The sequence below is a fragment of the Patagioenas fasciata genome, chromosome 4 (assembly GCF_037038585.1).
Source record: "Patagioenas fasciata isolate bPatFas1 chromosome 4, bPatFas1.hap1, whole genome shotgun sequence".
NCBI lineage: Eukaryota > Metazoa > Chordata > Aves > Columbiformes > Columbidae > Patagioenas > Patagioenas fasciata.
This window is the reverse complement of record NC_092523.1, coordinates 26,006,949-26,026,795: the sequence shown is the minus strand read 5'-3', so window position 1 is coordinate 26,026,795 and position 19,847 is coordinate 26,006,949. Positions and strand designations below refer to the sequence as shown.

Here is a 19,847-nt window from a genome sequence, read left to right as displayed (position 1 = left end):
AGATCCATCTGAGACCAAATCTTTGCTAAATTGGGCAGCAAGAACTGTACCTAAAACTAATTTTCTAAACAAAGTGGTATCTGCCTGCTTTTAACTATCCCCCAGAAGAGTTGTCTGGAGAAGGATCAATACTCATGAGATGAGAAAACTACTGCTGTTTATTACCTGCGACTGGAGCCTTCAACAGCTACCAGCTCCTGGCTGTGTTCACTGACATTTCTGCACCAAAACACTTGCTGAAGAGGGAAAACAAAGAGCAAAACAAAGAGGGTCAGCTGGACCCCAAAGCAAGGGCAGAGAAGGAAACAGAGCCCTGGTCCTGCCTGGCTGCGAAGTTGGGGAGGAGAAGGCTGGAGACATGGCACCCCAGTGGGGTGTGAAGGAGGCACAGAGCTCCCCTGACGACTCCGTTGCTTCAATAGCTGAGCCTCGGCTCTCAGAGCCACTCCTCTCCCACACCAACTCCTATTAATGCCCCCAGCTTCGTTGCACTGCTAGGCAAGCTGTCATCCCCCGCCAGGGGCATGCGGAGACATGCGGGGCTCTGCTGGCAGTCTTTGCTACATACAGATGAAGGTGCTGCTAAGGGAACCAGGTGACACAACTCCCCATTTATAAGCTTGAGGAATTATTTTGGCATTAAATCAGTGCAGGTGGGGTGCACCCCCATCAGTGCCCTTTGAGCATCACAAATGGCTTTGGTCAGGTCGGAGCTGCTAGGTCACATTCAGCAGAAAATGTAAATAAATAATAATAATAAAAAATCATACCAGAATTTCCACCATTTTACTTGGTTCATAAGGGTCAGAAACACCAAAACTGTGCTTGTCTGGGAGCTCAGGAACGCTGGTGCAGGGCTGCGGAAGCAAAAGTAGCTGCCTGCCTTCAAATCCAGCCTGAGAGCAGCCTCCAGCGGCAGCGAGCTGTTCTGCAGATGTGGCACTGACACGCCGTCGGGAACCCCACCGAACCTTAGCCACCCCAGAGCAACGCTGGCCCCCTGTCCAGGGTCGTAAACCCATAAATAATGTAAGACCACTACCGTTTCCATTAAGGCACCAGGACAGAAATCTGCTTTTAAAAAATTTAATTGTCAGTACTTCCCCATGACTCATCTAACAGCCAAGATGTGCTTCTGGCACAAAACCAAACCTGTCATCCATCGAAGACTCGATTAAAAGGAAGAAAAAGAGGCAGTTATTAGTTTAAAATTTTGTGTGAACTTTCTGTTGGTTACTGGTGAAGCTACATGCTCGCTGAGGTTCAAGAATTAGTGAGATACTGCAGCACATGCAGAACTAAGCACAAACTCCAGAATCTTTGCTATGCAGAAATGGAACTAACCAAGCACGTAGTTAACTTTGTATACATGAAGTGCTTTATTGAGTCACAGTCTGAACCACAGTTGACTGACATCAATGAAAAATCTTTTGAGGACTTTGGGTTTGACTCACCGAAAGCCATCTCCGCGCATCTTTTACCACAACAGCCACAGGTGCTTGTGGAAATATTTGGCTACAGTGTACAGTAGCAGTCCGCAGGGTATCACCCCACCTCAAGTATAGCTTTCTTATGGTCTCACCTTGTATACTAAGTTTTGTGGAATATGGCTTGGTTCAGCTGACTCCAATCAAGCAGAAGCTTTTACCAATGGGATGTACACACTCTGCAGCCCAGTTTCACAGACACATCACGTGCAATAGAAGTTAGTTATAATGAGTAAAATCAACACCACCAAAGGTAATCAACATTTTATTTATAAACATACATTTACTATAAAAGCTGTTGCATTTTAGATAAGTTTTCCTAATTTCCAGAGGCATTTTAGAATAAATAAAAGAGGAAAGATTAGCATAATTGGTATTCAACAGTAGCCCCAGCTAGGACAGCAATCCTTGTCCTTGAATGGACATGCAGGTAAGGATGGTCCCTTCTGGTTCACCAACCTTTAGGACATTCACCAAAAACTACAGATCTACTGCATCAATAAGACTACACAGCAAGAGTAAGGAAAAAATACACCATGGAAAATGGGGTTGTGAAATACAGATGGGTTATGACATCTGTTTACGTTCTCTGAAGTAGTAAGAGGCTAAATAAATTTTGAAACATCTAAAACCCATTACATACATTGTACTTGCTTAGTAATAATAAATCATTTTTTGCAACACATTTACATTGTAGTCCAAATGTAGTAAAGCGTTACTTTTTTTCTGTGCTCAAAGTTCCGGATAAGAAATGTATCTCATTTATGTGTTTAAACTGAAAATAAAAAGGAAAAAACCCCCAAAACTTAGCTGAATGAATTTGCCATGTAAGACTCCAAAAGAAATATACAATCAAACATAAGCAGTTGGCAAGTATGGTTTAGAAAACTGTTGAAAATTATTCTGTGCTGGTGAATAAGATGTTCACGAGGAGGAAAAATCGTAATCTGAGAAAGCCGCTTCACTTTGCTTTACATACAATCAACTTCACTAAAACATGCATATAGTGAACTAACTGACAGACACTGGGATCAATTTCTAAGCAGCTCCAGAGATGCAGCGGCGTGTCTGCAGTGCGACGTGTGCCTCCTGCTCCCCGCCCGTGCCTTTTGGTGCTGGCCATTTATTCCGACAGTGAAGGAGAAGCGGCTCTAACCTCTGGGACAGCCAACCCCTTTATACACCTGGGGACGGATTTGCACATCTAAACTCTATCCTATGGGCGAAGTGGTGTCAGTGACTCATGCCAAATAAATGCACAAGCATGCACAGTCTTGTTTAAAAATTAGGCCAAGACATCATAAATTCACATAACCTTCATACAGCACATGGAATTACACAGGTGTACAAAGTTGATTATAAAATCTGCTTCTTGAATTTCCATGTTACACATTATTTGCGGGGAAATGTTATGATGATCACATGCAAAGTGTGAACATCCTGGCTATCAAAACCCTTTAATGGTAAATCATGCAGGTGGTTAATCAAAACATCGGATGTCACTGTTTTATTTCCAAAATGTTTTTCTGATTTTTTTTTTTTTTTTTTTTTTTTACAAATATTCCCCAGGTGAAGTCCATGAAGGACTTCAGCTTTTTGGATTTATTGCATCCATAAGTCATTGTTAACTTTGTGCAACAGCTTTGCATTTTTCTAAGGCACAGTTCTAAGGAAGTGACATGTAACTTGCCAGCAGATAGTCACAATGTCCTCCAATGACAACATTGTACATGGGTTTTTGATGACATGCAGTTTTGCATGGGTATGCAACCCACATTCAAGCAACTGTCTAGTGTTTAAATAAATAGCTGCTAGCTATAGAACAACTCAAAATTATTGCTTCTCTAATACTCAATTTACCAACACATCAAAAGACAACAGATGTGCACATACATAAAATAAATCTCTATTAATTTATTTTTATCACAGATTTAAGGCAGAATCATTAGATTTTTTTTTCCTTCATTTTAAGTTGTATCGTGAACTGCTAAAATGGGATATTTCCAATAACTGTTTACCAAAAAGTGCTAGGATATTTTACAATTGCAACACATCCTCTAACCCGGTCTGTGTATTTTAGGTAAAGTGACACAGCTCTGACCACTGTTTCACGGAGCTGCTGGACCACTGTAGTAAGGAACACATGCTTAATCAAAAACCACAAAGGAAAAATGGCTCAAACACAGGCAAGTTAGAGTTTTTTTTTTGCCTACTGCTGCTAGTATCCTCCCTGCCTGCCTCCTGCACCCCCGGGTTTTGCTGAGTTTATTGGGGTAGGTGTATGGAAGAAAGCAGGTTCAAGGCTGTTTCATTCTCTGCTCTGGAGGGCATCCACACCACATGTGTTTCTCTGCATGAGATTCCAACCAACCATAATGTTTGCAAGCAAACAAGCAGATCTCAGACCGACTCAGGCCATCAATGGGAAAGTTACTGAAGAGAAAAGCTTCACTGCAGTATCAAACTGCACCTCAGAGACTCACACATCAGTTGTGTCTGCCCACTCAGCCGCCTCTCTCCTTCCTCACTTTCCATCGAGTTCGATAACAGCATGGGCTGCTGAACTTAGTAAGAGGGATTGCTCCCAATGGGAGTCTTGCCATCGTTAACGGTATACAGTCTTTAGGTTTAATGAAGCAATCTTTATTTGAAAGAATATTAAGCTATAGTCATGAACATTACTTGAGGTACACAATCAAAAAAATCCTATCACTAAAGGTGCAATAATTTATTTGTATAACTCCTACCCTCCACTGAAGGTAATATAAACACAAACTGCTTCAGAATTACAGGATGTATTATCAAACTAGTCTCTGTATAAAAAAAGTTATAGCTTCAGTCATAACAGAGAAGTCGTGCTGTGATGTGTAGTTTTTCAAATGCACTGATTCGATACTATCTTAAAATTACTTCTCAGCTCAAGTTGGCATATTCTATAAAGGTTCTGTAAACTTAAACTTTTTAATTCCTAGAAATATTAAAACAAAACAGCTTTATTGAATGTTTATTTTCTTATTACTTTCAAAAGAACAAGGTAACAGACTGGAAATCACAAGCATACCCGAAAGGTGGGACTTCTTTTTTATAGTACTTAGGCTTTGCCTTCCCAAACATGGTCATACATATCTTGCAAATTTCTTAAGAAAGGGAAAAAACCAACATATTGCATTTTAAAGGAGCAGCTGCAGCATTTTAATGAGTTTTTCAAAATGAGATGACAGCCATGATGTCCATGGATTCAAGCTCTTACAAGTGATTGTCTGGAGGCAGCCGATACTATGAGAAGAGTTCCTTCTTGACAGTTCTTAGGACTGACAGTCATGTCACAATGTAGTTGGCTGTCCAGCAGCTGGGTGAAACAGAACCAAAACAAGTCATTAGCTCATGAATTTTAACAAACACACACAGGCTTCTCCTACTGCAACCTCTCCCATTAAAAAAACTGCATCTGGAAATAAACATCATTTGTGCCCTGCTTATCTTTCTTCCTGCAAAGCTGGGGCACCAACTGCAAAGGAGGATTCAGCGTAACTTCAGTGGAAATACATTTTCCATGCCATATGGACACATGCATTCTGCATGCACTTTTATTTCATTTTACTCCCAAAGTACTTGTGGGCATATTTACTTTAAGGCCGTGCAGAGGCAAAATATTAAAGCAAAGGGCTGATGAGTCATCCTTAGCTGTGCCTGGTTCGTGTTACGTGGTAATACAGAGCCCTTGTGTTATTTTGCCATGCAGGGAATCTCATAAATTTACTTCCTGCCTTTGACTTCAACACTCACAAACCTGTAACTTTCCGCTGTGTTTGACATCAAATAACAAGTTCCCCTCATTGTGAGTTTTAGTTGTAGAGAAATAAGCTATCAATAAATTTGAAAAATATAAATATTTTGGACTCCGGACCACTCATATTTTTAATGCTTTTCTCTCTTCAGGTTTTTGATAATTTATTTTGAAACAGAACCAACCACAGTTCCAAATAAGCTTCTGGCAGCCAAAATATTTAATTGAGATGTCCATAAACATCTCAAACCAATACTGATTAATTCTGGGTTGGTCAGAGGCTGTCGATTGTGCGCACTGCTGCACAGGTTTTCAGATGGAGCTGCAGAGGCAGGAAGGCCTAAGCTTTGCAAGCAAGCAACTCATTCTATATTTAGCATCAGACTTCCCAGAACTGGAAGGCAAAATGTTAACACTGCACCAGTTTGCTCTTCATTTCAGATGTGGAGTTTGTCAAATTCTAGTTAGAAATGAGCTACTAACCATATTTGCAGTTTTATCAAAATCAGTCCCACTGTAACTGTCAACAAGAGCCAGTGTAACTTAAATGCAACTAACTCATATTTTGAGATTTTGCAAGTGGAGTGAATACAGCAGGAAAGGGCAATTTGTAGGAAAAAAGGCAAACCTTTGCCCTTAATCCTCTTCAGGAACTATACATTTCCTCAAAATCTATTCCCTCTGTCGCAGACCTGGTTACTGTTGTGCTACGTATGTACCAATGCAAACCCTTACTGCACAAAACACTGTACGCAGGTCTGTACTGCATTTTCTAGCACCACTGCTGCAGAAGTTATAATGGAGGGGGTGATTTCTACAGCATATAAGATGATAAATAATTTATTTGAGTCTTCACCTATCCTTAAGGGATGTCAATTTTTATTTAAGCAAAAAGGATTAAGAAGAAAAGGAAAATATTAGTTTTATCACCTTCCTCTCTTTTTTTGTGTAAAGATGGATGTGCAAACGTGCATTTTAAGGGTCAGGACCTCATCCACATAAGGAAGGTTTATAGTATCAAGCCTGAAGGGGAAAAGCTATTTCTAAATGTGTCAGGTTAAATAAATAATAATAAAAAGTTGCCAAGGTTTCTTAACAGAATTAAAAAAAAATAAAAATCACCAAACAAATGGTTATACAATAGCTCCCTCTAGCTCTGCTGATGGAGAAGCATCTCTTTCCTGAAACACGGAAGAAAAAAAAATCTATTCTTCTGCTGGCAAAAGTAGGTAGGTACCTTTCCTACTTCTGGATTTCTACAGCCACTGCTTTTAAGAAAGAAGAAGGGAAATAGTAAGTGAAGAGAGCTCTGTATCTCCACTTAGCAGTTAGGACTGTGGGCAGTAAATACACTAAACAAGAAGAAAATTATTCCTTATGTGGGTTTTTTTTCCTGCATCTTACGGTTTTCCACAAAGTAGAAACCAGTATGAGCACTGACCCTCTCATATCACTGGTGACATCGGGGTGAAGCTGGAACACTTTAGCAATTTGGTCACAGAAATCCAGGGCTAGGAGGGACATTCAGGTGACCTGCTCTAAGGCAGAAAAACGTACCAAGCTTTTTTCTGACATGCAGTGGTTTGTCTCATTCTTCAAAACTTGCAGCAAGCAACACTTTAGCACAGGTCTGGGGATACCACCACAATGATTAATTACAAATTACAGAATGTTCCTGATATTTTACATGACCATTTTGTCTGCAAAGGGAGGCCTGGAGAAATAACAAATGGGAATTTCTCTGAACAAGACCCAGGGTTTTAGACCTAGTAGAAGTATCTACATTGTCTCCTGTGATGTGAGAGATTCAAGCCTCCAAGACATGCAATATGTGTGCACCGTGTAGGAGTTTATATTTATGCACAGAAATAACCTTTAAGTCTAATACTGCTGAGCAGAGATCCCCTGGGCAAGATTTAATGGGCTTGGAAATCTGTTTTGATTCAAGAGGATGATTAAAATGGCACGAGAAGGTTCCCCTTCCCACAGCAAAGCTATGCCTGAGTGGCAAAGCCAGGAGGAGACAAATCCATCAGCGAAAATCATGGCAACAGTACTGTTAGAGTTCATTGTAATTCAGACAGGATTTGGTACTTACTTCTGGATCGGATATAACAATCGTTGCAGTTAAGAAGACCATTTCTAATCCTGACATCTGTCCCACTTGCTGCGTCTCCCAGCTGTCCCTTGCAAATGCCACACTGTAAATTGAAGAACAAAGAAAGTAAGGGAGACCATGCCCTGTCACAACTCTTTCTAAATTTTTACTTTTGTTTCAATAGTTGTTGGAACAGTGAGAAAAGCTAACTCCCCAGAACCCAGCCCATACTCCTGGGGAGCACTGCAAATCAGTGATAGGGTTAAGAACCAATGGTATTTAGGACTGGATTTCAGCAGTCTCTACTCACACAGACATGAACTCTAGTGATGTTAAGTTACATCTGATTTTCATGTTGCATTCTGGAACCAGCCCATTTGTGATGCACTAAGTTTAGAGAGGTCAGAGGTTTAGTTTGGGTAAAAGTCTAAAATCAAAAAAGGCTTCATGAATGTCTAATACCACTTGGGACAGAAATAATGGAAATGGACACTTTTTGGGTTCTCTAGAAAACACTATCTAGAGTCTTTTCCAGACTGAAACACTCAAGAACAATCAAGAAATATTTCTGTTGAGAAGTATGGGGAAAGCCAGAATACCTCATTCATTTCATAGTCAAAGCTTTCCAACCATGGGTCAGATCAAAGACAGCTTCAGGACTGATCAGGTTTTGGTAAAACAAAAACAAAAACAAAACCACAAAACCAAAAACAACAACAACAACAAAAACCAAAAAACAACCACAAGGTAACTACTGTTATATTTAAAAAGCAATGAGTACAACCGGGAAATTATGTGATGCTTCTCTTTGTAAGTGAGGAAGCCAAGTTTACATGCTAAATCACAGGATTTAGTCTAATTAGCATGTCTGACAGCAAAATAATACGTTAGCTGCATTACTTCCACTTTTCTACAAACACATGAAACAAACATGTGAATCTCTTGATCTTCTCATTTTCAGTTTCACATCTACAGCCCTCAATATATTCTCTTCTCACACTGTGCTTGGTTCGAGATTTTTCTTGATAAAACAAGAGACATACCCTGAAGCACTGAATGTGGAAATAAAGACCAAGTGTTTCAATAATCATGGCAGCTCCTTTTCCAAGAGGAAGCCCACAGGTAGAACAAAGCTTCTTTCCACTGACAGACCTAGGAGACAAACATGACTTCAAGAAAACAGAACTGATGCTAAAATGCAGCCAAATGTTTACACAGGTTTATGGAGAGGAACAGGATGGGAGGAAGGAACATTGTGGGGTTTCACATTGACCCTTCAACCATGTTGCTGAATCAACTTGCGTTGCTGCCTTGCAGACAAACACATAGAGGACTTTGACCCATTTAGTGGATGAGTGAAAGGCTGTGTTGTTGTCTACAGAGACTTTAGTAAAGGTTTTGACACTGTTTCCCACAACAATCTCCTGAAGAAACCGGCTGCTCATGGCTTGGACAGGTGTACCCTTCGCTGGGTAAAAAACTGTCTGGATGGTTGGGCCAAAAGAGTTGCGAAGGGTGTCAAATCCAGTTGGTGGCCAGTCATGAGTGGTGTTCCCCAGGGCTCAGTATTGGGGCCAATTCTCTTTAATATCTTTATCAGTGGACTGAGGCCAGTTGTATGAGGTTTAACAAGGCCAAGTGCTGGGTCCTGCACTTGGGTCACAACAACCCCAGGCAGTGCTACAGGCTTGGAGAAGAGTGGCTGGAAAGCTGCCCGGTGGAAAAGGATCTGGGGGTGTTGATTAACAGCTGGCTGAACACGAGCCAGCAGTGTGCCCAGGTGGCCAAAAAGGCCAACAGCATCCTGGCTTGTATCAGGAATAGTGTGGCCAGCAGGACTAGAGAAGTGATTGTGCCACTGTACTCAGTGCTGATGAGGCCCTACCTTGAATACTGTGTTCAGTTTTGGACCCCTCACTATGGCAAAGACATTGAGGTGCTGGAGAGAGTGCAGAGAAGGGCAATGAAGCTGGTGAGGGACCTGGAGCACAAGTCCTGTGAGGAGTGTCTGAGGGAACTGGGGCTATTTAGCCTTGGGAAAAGGAGGTTGAGGGGAGACATTATCACTCTCTACAACTACCTGAAAGGAGGTTGTAGCATGCAGGGTGTTGGTCTCTTCTCTCAAGTAGCAAGTCATAGGACAAGAGGAAATGGCCTCAAGTTGCACCAAGGGAGGTTTAGATTGGATATTATGAAAAAATTCTTCACTGAAAGGGCTGTCAAGCACTGGAACAGGCTGCCCAGGGAAGTAGTTGAGCCACCAGGTACAAGGTTTAGTGGTAGAATTGGCAGTGCTAGGTTGATGGTTGGACTCGATGACCTTAAAGGCCTTTTCCAACCTAAATGATCCTATGACTTAAAACACCTGAATGTACAGCAGCTCAGACCCACTTCCCTTCCAAGTCTGCTGTGCTAGATCAAGGGAGATGCAAGCCTCCTAACAGGGACTTGGATGGCAGAGAACCACGCCGGTGGACTATCCAGACCCGGTCAGTGCCACAGCAATCAGAACAGATATTCACGTGAATTACCCAAGTCAGATTCTCAGCCTGGAATTTTTTCAATTTGTTTGCAAATGGGTTTGCTTACTGAATGTCAGGAGGCAGTGATGCTACTAAACCCAAACAAGCCAGTGAAGTCAACAGTGGCAGTGCAACTACCATAGCACAGACCAGGCATCAGATACTTGCTAACTCATTTTAGTCCATGCTGCTGCAGCTATTAACACATGCCTGTTAGTACTCCAACTTGTTAGACAAAAGCTGAAATCGGATCTCTATCTGCAATACAAAAATACTTCAACTCTCTCCTTAAGCTTCAGTTCTGTCTAGACCTTTCTAGTAAATCATCTGTTTGATGACAACTGGGTGAGGGATGAGGGCCCCAGGAATAACTCATACCCTTTTTCACAATGTTTTTAATGGCAGTGCAGGTGTACAATTTTATGTGTTTCATGCTCCTCCCTTCTCACCAGTCTGTCAGCCTGCCAGAACTGATTTTTGTCTAGTGAGATGAACCTAAGATCAAAAGAGATCCCTTGTCATGTGTCACCCACGCTTTTTTCAGAAAGGGCTGAAACTGCAAAAGGAATCTCAGGATACTTCAAAAGTTTCGAAAAGATGGTTTGATGAAATCGTGTACAGATAAGCAAGTTTACAGTATCTTGCTTCAGGTTTTTGGTGCAGTAACATAATAAGCCACCAACAGAGATTGATCTGGACTACATCACCATACAGAAACCACTAAAAAAAAAAAAAAAGAAAAAAGAAACAGAAGCAGCAGAAACAGTCATCATGAGCAGAAAACTGTCCTTGCTTCCATCTAATCTGTCACTTCTGAGACCGTCATTCTTCATCTCACTGTGTACAGCGACAGCTCAGGCACGTACTCTCTTTTAATGTAGTTTCATTCTCATGATTCTTTTCAGAATAACTTTCCTTTTTTCTTTTCTTCCCCTACAATCCTAAACCTTCCCTTCACATGCTTCTGCATTATTCTTCAGTTCATCTTTGTTTCTCCAGTGTCAGAGTTACGATAAGGACAGGTAAAAGTGTTGAATGAAAGAACAAAAGCTTTGGGAATTTTTTTAAGAGAAGTTTTCTAAAGTTTTAGTGGAAAAATTAATTACATCCCATCCATTATTTCCAAAACTAAGATTTAGTTCAGAAAAGGATCTTGGAAAAGAGTCTCGGATCAGGATACAGCTACTAAATAATGTGAAGGAGTTATCAAGACTATCTACATGTAGCCAGAAATTATCTGCAATCCCACTAAAACTGCAGCTACAATTAGCAAAACCAATAAATTGTTCACATTTAGAACTCCCCATAGTTTCATGTAAATAAAAATGGCATCAGAAGGAGATCTTTGCTATCAAGCATGAAGAAGAATGTTATTTAAATAGAACAAAATCTTTCTATGGCTTCTGTGTTGTATGACTTCACTTTATTAAATAAGCAAACGGGTTTTAATACACTGCAAATTATCAGTGACCCTATCAGGCTACAGTTAACATTTGTTTTGAGTTGGCACACGTATGTCATTGAAAGGTGCACAGCTCATTGCCTGAGAGAATCAAATATCTACGAGATTAGCACGAATGTAGGCAAATTGAAACAAACAAACATACAAAACCAGCAAAAAAGCAAAATGCATTTTGATTTTGGGAATTAAAGGAAGGATTGTTTTAAATCAGTAAGCGTGGAAATGTCAGTCAGTAAAAACATCTAGAACATACCTTTCTCCTGAGTGTGCAACTATTCACAATAAAGACAACATCCTTTGGCTTAAGTGCTCTCAACTCATGCTTTACTGTTTACTTTGACTGGGGCTTTTATTATTCCATTTTGATTTCATTAAAATTTCAATGATCAAGCAGAATCCTACAGCTGCTTTCTGAACTGTGTTATTTTAAAACACAGCAATACTGCTGAAGTAGGCTAGAAATATAGGAAAGGGAGCTACATGTTTATTATGTGGATCGTTATGAATTGCAACATTCAGAAGAATTAATAGTGCATCCACACAATACTAGTGTGATTTACACTGCGGCAATTCACCGGCAAGTGCAAGGTGTACTTGGTCTGCAAATTCGTATTGACCTTTTGTACCTGTTGGGTGACTGACTCAGAGCAGCAGGAGAGCAGGGAGACGATGGTCCGGATCGGAAGTTCTCATAATAGCCTGCCCTAAAATACGGGAGAGATCCTGTATTAATATAGCTAAAGAACAGAGGCTTTTGTATGGAGAAATTCCAGATGATGGATTTCAGGATTCCAAGTTCTAAAGATTTTACTTAAGGAAAACAAGGTATAAATTTGCTGTCCACTGCCATTTTGACACAACGAAAAATAGCACATATTTTTGCTTTGGAGTCTTGATCTGCTTGCTATTGCTCAATCAGATAATTCACATCGTAATCAGCCATGTGCAGACTCCTACCCACCCCTCAACCCAATGTGGCTCACACCATGATGAAGCCGAGGCATGACTTGTGTTCTCTGCTGCTCAGGGGCTGTGCTCAGAAGCATACCAGCAGAGCAAATGTGGGATTGTTGTTGGAGAATCTATGTGCTTTTTTGAATAAAAGGGAAGATACCAACACTGAAAAGTGGTTTGTTACTATTCGTATCCATTCTACCCTGCAAGAACTTGGTGAGGAAAAACATGCATGTTTTTTGTTATCAGAAATCATAGAATTGATCCAATCTCTCACTGCTTAAAGCTGTTTACAGATTAAATAACAATTTTCTCAAACACACATTACTAGTATTTTATGAAGATTAGGTAATTAAACCTATTACATTAGTTTTGACTGAATACAAACTTCATAGAGGTAACACATACTTCACAGGAGACTGTGTTCATATATATGCTAATGAAACAGGTGTTCCTTTCTCATAAGTACACCTCTTGCAAACATTAGGTAAACATATCCCTTGTTTACTGAAAGAACTGGTGTTACTTTTTAGTAATGTTCACTCAAAACCACATGGCAAAAGCATCAGAGAAGAAAAAAAACCACCTCACTAAATTTATAACAGAAAGAAGATACACAGAGATTAGTCTTGTAAAACCTGTAATCCTCAAAGAACTAGAAAGCAGGAATCAATGTGTGTTTAGAAGCTGGGGAATGAAGTGCTTGGATACCAACTTCAAAAGACTCTGTTCAATATCAAGAGACAGACTTCACCTGACATCTCCACCCTGATATTTAGCCACTTAGTAGCTATAAATGTTTGTCTTAGGGACTTAAAACAAATGAAGAACATGAACAGTTATGAAGATGAATGTTTAAAGACCTATGGAGAAAGATGACAGAGAATGGCAAGCAGGAGGTGTCCTCCCTCAAGAAACTAATTACCGAGGTACCCATAATGAGAAACAAAGTAGATAAATGTTAGCAGTCTTGGTGGGAAAGCCAGGAATCAAAGGTGTCTGCACAGTGCAGAGCTACCCATGAAACTTAACCAATAAAGAACACTGAGTAGGAATATAAGGGAGGACAGAGTGAGCAGGACTTCCCAACCTCTGCAATCACCTTTATTTTATGTTCTCACCTCCTCGTTTCTCCTGTGGAACTCAGCTGCTGTCCCATGCTCTGGCCCAGGAACGGTCTCTGCCGAATGTCCTCTGTGCGATGTGGGGACTGCTTTGTCAGCAATTGCTGATTCCAGGAGACGTCTACAATGAGAGGTGGGAAAATCTCAATACTTGTGATAAAATGCTTTTGTCAATACTTACAGACCAGCATAGCTTGTGGGCACACAATAAAGGAGACACAAGATGTACTGTAACTTAAAAATAAGTTCTTGGAAACCCCACAGAAAGTCAGAGACAGGCTCTGCTACACCAGAAGAACTCTACATGACAGTGTTCCCCTGCATTACCTTCACATACACATGACCTGCCCTGCTGCTGCATCTCAGTTTCTGAAGGGGGAAAGGGAAAGGTCAAACAGCCGTCCATGTGTAGTGCTTGGGAAAATAAAGTATTTCTGTCCTAAGGAAGGAAGAACCAGAGAGACAGAAACTTCTTGTGTTGCCTGGAGATCTAAACTTCTCAATAGCAAGAGCTAAGAAGAAGGTGGTGCAGATACTGCTCTCTGTGAGCCTACAAAGAGATTTCTTCTCTTGTAATTTGCTTCTGTGTTTCAGATGGTCGCACAAGGCTCAGTGACAGTAACAGCCTCCGAGCCATAAGCAATGATCTGTGTGATGCCCAAGCAGCTGATCACCCCATCTTTGAGACAGAGTGTACTGCCTGGATCCTTCCAGACAAATTTTGTGGCTCACAGGGTGGGGAGAGCCTTACCCTGTCATGCACCATCCATCCGGTTTAGAGGAAAACGAAAAACTGTACTGGGGCCTATGAAAGGCCCATTCCCTATTTTCAGTATCAAGAGAAAAAAAAACAAAACCCAAAACCAACCAACGCCACCTAGTTCTGACTAGTTTAAGGGCTTAAGGAGAGAGCAAGGATGTAATGCTTCTAAGGGGCAAGAAAGGAGCTGTCTGAATCTATGTAGGGCACCAAGCTGATTAAAATAACCTAGACAAAATCTATTCATTTTAAGTGTTATCAGACATTTCTAATGACAAAATTGAGATAACTGTTAGTTTAGACTTGTCTTGAAAAGTTTACACATCACAGGTAGTGATTTCTAAGTGATTTCTGCTGGACTGAGATGGATGTAAAGAATCTAATTAGCTATCAAAACAGAAAATAAATGTTGGAAATATGCTCTCTGTATCAAGATAAATCCTACATGTATGTAAGATTATGTAAAAGGTGGAAGATAATTGTGTTTAACTACTACTATGAACATATGGGCTTGTAAATGAGATTCTTATCTGCAGCTGAAACACTAATTTCTGATGAAATTTTAAATTTCATCTTAACATATTTATCTTTACTAAAATAAAACAACTTTTGCATCTGGGACATTCAAATTTTGAAGATATACATGTGCTGCTAATTTCCAAAATTATCTGAGTTACATTTCAAGCCACTGTAAATACCTGTGAGTTTTCTATCTGGAAAAGAATACACATGTATGAAGAATCTTGACCCTCACCCTGAGTCAATGGCAGATTCAGCCTGGCAGGTGAGCTGCGCTCCATCGTTGTCACCTGCTGCTCCAGTTCAGCTCCCTTCAAGACATCTGTCTCTGAGTGTCCTGAGAGCACTTTATTTCCACTGTCAATATAAATAAAGCACATTGTATAAATAAAGTCATGAAAAATTCAACCTAGAATCTAATGGCAAAAATCAGAATTTTGAATATCAGTTTGTTTTTTACAACAGGTGTGTGTTTTTTTGTTATTGTGTCATCAACGACAAAGCAATATACAGTCATGAATTAACAGGTCTCCAAACATGCCCAGGTTTTCTGCTTCCCTTACACAGCGCCACTCACACTCACGAAAGATTGTTCTGGATTTGCAGAAAATGGCTTATTTGCCAGAGAAACACCTTTTCTCAGTGTTCAGCATCATCAGACGCTTCTTGTCACTGTGAAAGTTGTTATTAGCAGTTGGGCAAAGACCAGGACTTTGAACACCACCTGGCAAGTTTGGGTATGGCACTTCCAAGATGACAGCCAAACAATCTCACACACATTCTGAGTGAAAACAGCTACTGCTCCTTTACTGCTCCTTTACTGCTCCAAATGGTTCGTGAAACTTGCACACACGACACAGTGCAGGGACATACAGAGGCGTCTGAACTATCTAAGCTCCACTGTGGTTGATGTGACAGAGTTTCAGCACAGCTATATGGTGAAAAGACAAGCCTTCTGATGTGCAAAACTAGCACTGCACATTGCCAATGTGTAAGCCTGCAGCACGTGAATATTGATCAGGATATATTATACCCATCATCAGGCCAGCAGATGGTGATGCTCCAGTGTTAATCAAAGGCAGATGTAACATCCCAGAAGCCTACAGAAAACAAAGCTCCACAGGGCCAAGAAATACTTAGGCTTGATCCATACCTTCTCTTTTCCTGCCAGAGTTCATTCTCCTTGCTTTTCAGAGATGGCATAGTGTCCTCCTCCCAGAGCAGCTTTTTCTGCCTTGTAACTTCTTTTTGTTTGCCTTCCTCTGGAGAGCTGTTTGAATCAGTTGTGTTCTAGAAGAGAGCAGGGGAGGGAACAAGGATCTTCTCTTGATTCTGGCATCAGCACACGCATGAGAGAAGCACAGTCTGCCCCCAGACATATCATGTTGACACACCTTATTAGCATGAAGAGTATTTCATGTTACAGAGTGGAATTCGACTTTGGTAAGGCTAACTTTGGATTTAATGAAGACTTCAGCTAAAACAAGGAACTAACTGTATTAAATCGAGCGTGAAACAAAAAAGTGCTGGACTGACCAATTATGAGATGGTGTTCAGGATGACAAAATAAAACTTTCCACTAGATGTTTTTGGCAGAACTCCTTGAATGACTTTGAGAGTCTAGACAGTCTCCCGCTGGACTTGGGAGGACTTTGTGAGGCACTTCAGCTTGTTGCCTTTTCCTAGAAGGAGAGCATTACTCACCTCCTCCAGGCATTCTCAAATGGCAACCGCAGTGCTACCAAAATGGTACTGGAGTGGGTCATACCTGACTGGTGGAGCTTGAGTAAGTCATGGCATGAGATCCTTCACTTCTGGGTGCAGGGACTGCCCCGAATGTGGCATAAGGAACTCCACCCAGGAAGTTATTGCTACACAGCCATGTGGAAAATGGGCCATGGCTGATGCCCCTGACCAGGGATGAGTGATAAGAGAGGGCAGGAAGGGTGAAAGGAGAACTGGATCATACAGTACTCCTAATGCTGGAGGTGAATGGAAAAAGGCAGATGATTTCTTGGGTGTGGGTGCTTTAGGCGGGAGAAAATTACGTCTGGGAATGCCATGTTTATTCTGCTGATCTCACCTGGGGTGTCATTCTCTGATCTCTAGTGAACACTTATTTGATTAGATGCTAGATACATTGAGTTAAACATTTTGTGCCATATAACAACAATTTTTTAAAAAATTATCAGAGAGTGAACATTCTTCTGTTTGTTTTGCTACATTCTTAGGATAGATGGTGGGAGAAAAAAGGAAGAAAAGTGGGGAAGCAGTATTCTGTCTCATTTAAGGTGTGCTTAAAGCACTGTCTTGCATTCAAGATTTTGGATGCAGGGAAATCACTTTAGATTTTTTTTTGGCTTTGATAAGGTATTTGAAACAAATGTAAACCAGTGACTATCTTTTTTACAGTACCAGTTAAAGAAGAGAGGTAGCTACAAAGAAAGTATCACTCTCAGTTCTAGTCCAAAATAGGATGGTAGCAGTTTCCTTGGGAGTATGACTCTTTGGTCATAAAAATACATGAGCTATAGCAGTCTAAGCTATCACCAGTTATGGAAGCGATCCAGGGAACATTCCCACTCTTTCCAGACTTCGTTAGCCCTTAGCAAAGAATTAAATTTTGCACTGAAGATGGCTTAGTCTTTATTGCCTTACTACTCCATGAGAAACTCACCACTGTCTTGTTTCCTTCAGTGGTAGAGGAAGAAGAGGAGAGGAGCTCAGCAGAGTTTGAAGAAACAATAAATGGAACTACAGTATCCTCAATTATTTTACGTTCCTGAAAAAAAAAAAAAACAGGATGAGAAGAGAGTGGGAGTTAAAACTACAGAATATAATTTATGAGCTTAAAAAGCAGAAGCATAAAGTTTGGCTACAAGTGGTATAGCAGGTTGCTAATCACTTCCTCTTGGATTATCGGGGCTTCGTTCTGCTCCCTGTCCCAATGTCTTCTGGCTCAGGGGGCTGGGTACACAGAGAACAACTGGTCTTACTGTTAAAGACCGAGGCAAAGAAGGCCTTAAGTACCTCAGCCTTTTCCTTATCCTCTATCACTGTCTCCCCCTGCATGCAGTAAAGGATGGAGATTCCCCACAGCCCTCCTTTTGTTGCTATTGTATTTACAGAAATATTTTTTATTGTTTTTTATGGCAGTAGACAGACTTAAGTTCTAGTTGGGCTTTGACCCTCCTAATTTTGTCCCTGCACAACCTCACAGCATCCTTGTAGTACTTCTAAGTTGCCTGCCCCTTCTTCCGAAGGTCATAAACTCTCCTTTTTCCCTGAATTCCAGTCAAAGCTCTCTCTTCAGCCAGGCTGGTCTTCTTCCCCACTGGTTCATCTTTCGGCACATGCAGATGGCCTGCTCCTGCACCTTTAAGATCTCCTTCTTGAAGAATGTCCAAGGCCAGTTTCCAATATATTACACGATCAAGCTCAAGGCAGAAAACCATTTCATCTGGAGTTCCACCAAGTCCAGGCACCAAGTATCCGCCAAAACGCACAAGGCTCAGCCTCCGGAGGGAAGTCTGAGCGTGTCCAGACACAACCATACTGGCTCACCCTGACTTGAACAGCAATTAGACACCTCCGCCTCTGTGGAGCTTCTGAGGATACCCATCTAAATATTTTTCCCCAGCGCCCAGGGTACTATTTAAGAGAAATAATCCTCCTGAGAATTCAGTCTTGAGAAGGCTTTACATTAATTTATCTAGGTATGGTATTTTTGTAGTGGTGTTAGTGGGTGCATTTAAATAAAAAAAAGCCAACAAATAACATGCTCCTTTGAGCCTTATACCTCCTCGTAGTATCTACGTTCCTCCTCTTCAACTTCTCTCTGGGCTTTTTCCCATTCCTCTTTCAGCTTGTCCTGCTCCTTCTGGTACTTCTCCTGTAAGAGGATACAAATACAGGTAAATTCAGAGTATTCTGTATTAGAAATAAATTCTATAGTATCTCCACAGTGAAAATTAACCTGCTAAGAGTGGTTTAAACAGAAATAGGATGAAGTAGGAAGACAAAAATTTGAAACATTCATGGGTGTCAAAATACTTCTTTTCCTCCTCTCTCCACTTTTTTCTAGCACTTACATTTAACACCTTCAGGCCAGGAGAAACTTTTAACTTAATAGTAGCTGTTTAATTTGTTAGAAGTTCTAAGATCTTTGGTCAGAATTGAAATTTATGCCCAACAATTTCAATAATCCCTTGTTTATCATACCGTATTAAGAGTTCCAAAAAGCTATCACATGTCCCAAAACACTTGGGCATGGATTTTACATTACTAACTTCAGCAAAGTAGCATATAAACAAGCATGTTTTTCAGATACTGGTACTAATTTAAGAGAGATGCCAGTACAATTTAATGAATGATGAATACCTGTGCAAGTTTAGACGATAAGTCTGTGTAAAGATAATAGTGTGTAAAGGTTTGAAAAGGGTAAACTTATAACTGGCTAAGTAGTTTAGTTTCCTCCTTGACGGAATTAATTCTTGAGAATTGTTTTCATACAGTTTTGCATGAAAAAAAAATCTCAAAGATATGTTTAAAATTGCTTGACAAAACCGGTTTTAATATGGGGAAGAATGTTGACTTCCATAACCTTTTTACATCAGTTCCAAATTCTGTTCAAATTAGAAACCACAGAAGAGATGCATTTACTATTGAGAAAACACCCACATATGCCAGAAAAATTATGATAAGAATTTTACACCATTTTAAGAGGAAACAACCATATTAAATAAAGAGAAACAATCTCAAGAAAGCAGTAGAGACTCATATAAGTGATTCTTAAAACATAAAAATACTGCATTTTATTATTCTCCATCCATTGGCAGTTTGTTCTTCTGTTACATGGAGGAAAGTTATGATTTCTTCGGCATCAAACCCAATCACAGTTTCAAAAGACACTGTTGATTGAGGGAAAAATTCAAGTTCTCAGGGCCACTGCACTTCTCCCAACTGGGACACAAAACCAGACCTTTGACAGCTGACTCCACCACTAGGCAAAACCTGTGGTTGTTTTCAGGGGGTTTACCCTCTCACCAGAAAAAAAAAAAAAAACAAAAAACCAAAAACCAAAAACCAAAAAAAACCAAAAAACCACCAAAAAACCAAACCCTTCATGTCCAAA

At 40.5% G+C, this 19,847-nt stretch overlaps 1 protein-coding gene across 18 annotated transcripts in view; it reads right to left on the bottom strand.

The window, feature by feature from the left end:
• Positions 1–1,736: 1,736 nt before the first annotated feature.
• Positions 1,737–19,847, bottom strand: part of LIMCH1 (LIM and calponin homology domains 1) — a 181,319-nt gene continuing 163,208 nt past the window's right edge. For 16 of the 18 annotated variants that reach the window (XM_065836883.2, XM_071807416.1, XM_065836880.2 and 13 more), the window contains 9 exons: positions 18,513–18,605; positions 17,391–17,495; positions 15,867–16,003; positions 14,949–15,070; positions 13,432–13,555; positions 11,974–12,060; positions 8,416–8,524; positions 7,373–7,475; positions 1,737–4,836 (listed from right to left, as the gene is read on the bottom strand). In XM_065836883.2, coding sequence (XP_065692955.1) covers positions 4,811–4,836; positions 7,373–7,475; positions 8,416–8,524; positions 11,974–12,060; positions 13,432–13,555; positions 14,949–15,070; positions 15,867–16,003; positions 17,391–17,495; positions 18,513–18,605 — 906 coding nt within the window. In that variant the 3' untranslated portion in view covers positions 1,737–4,810. The remainder of the gene's footprint in view (positions 4,837–7,372; positions 7,476–8,415; positions 8,525–11,973; positions 12,061–13,431; positions 13,556–14,948; positions 15,071–15,866; positions 16,004–17,390; positions 17,496–18,512; positions 18,606–19,847) is intronic. The other 2 variants (XM_065836881.2, XM_065836882.2) reach the window with 2 other exon arrangements.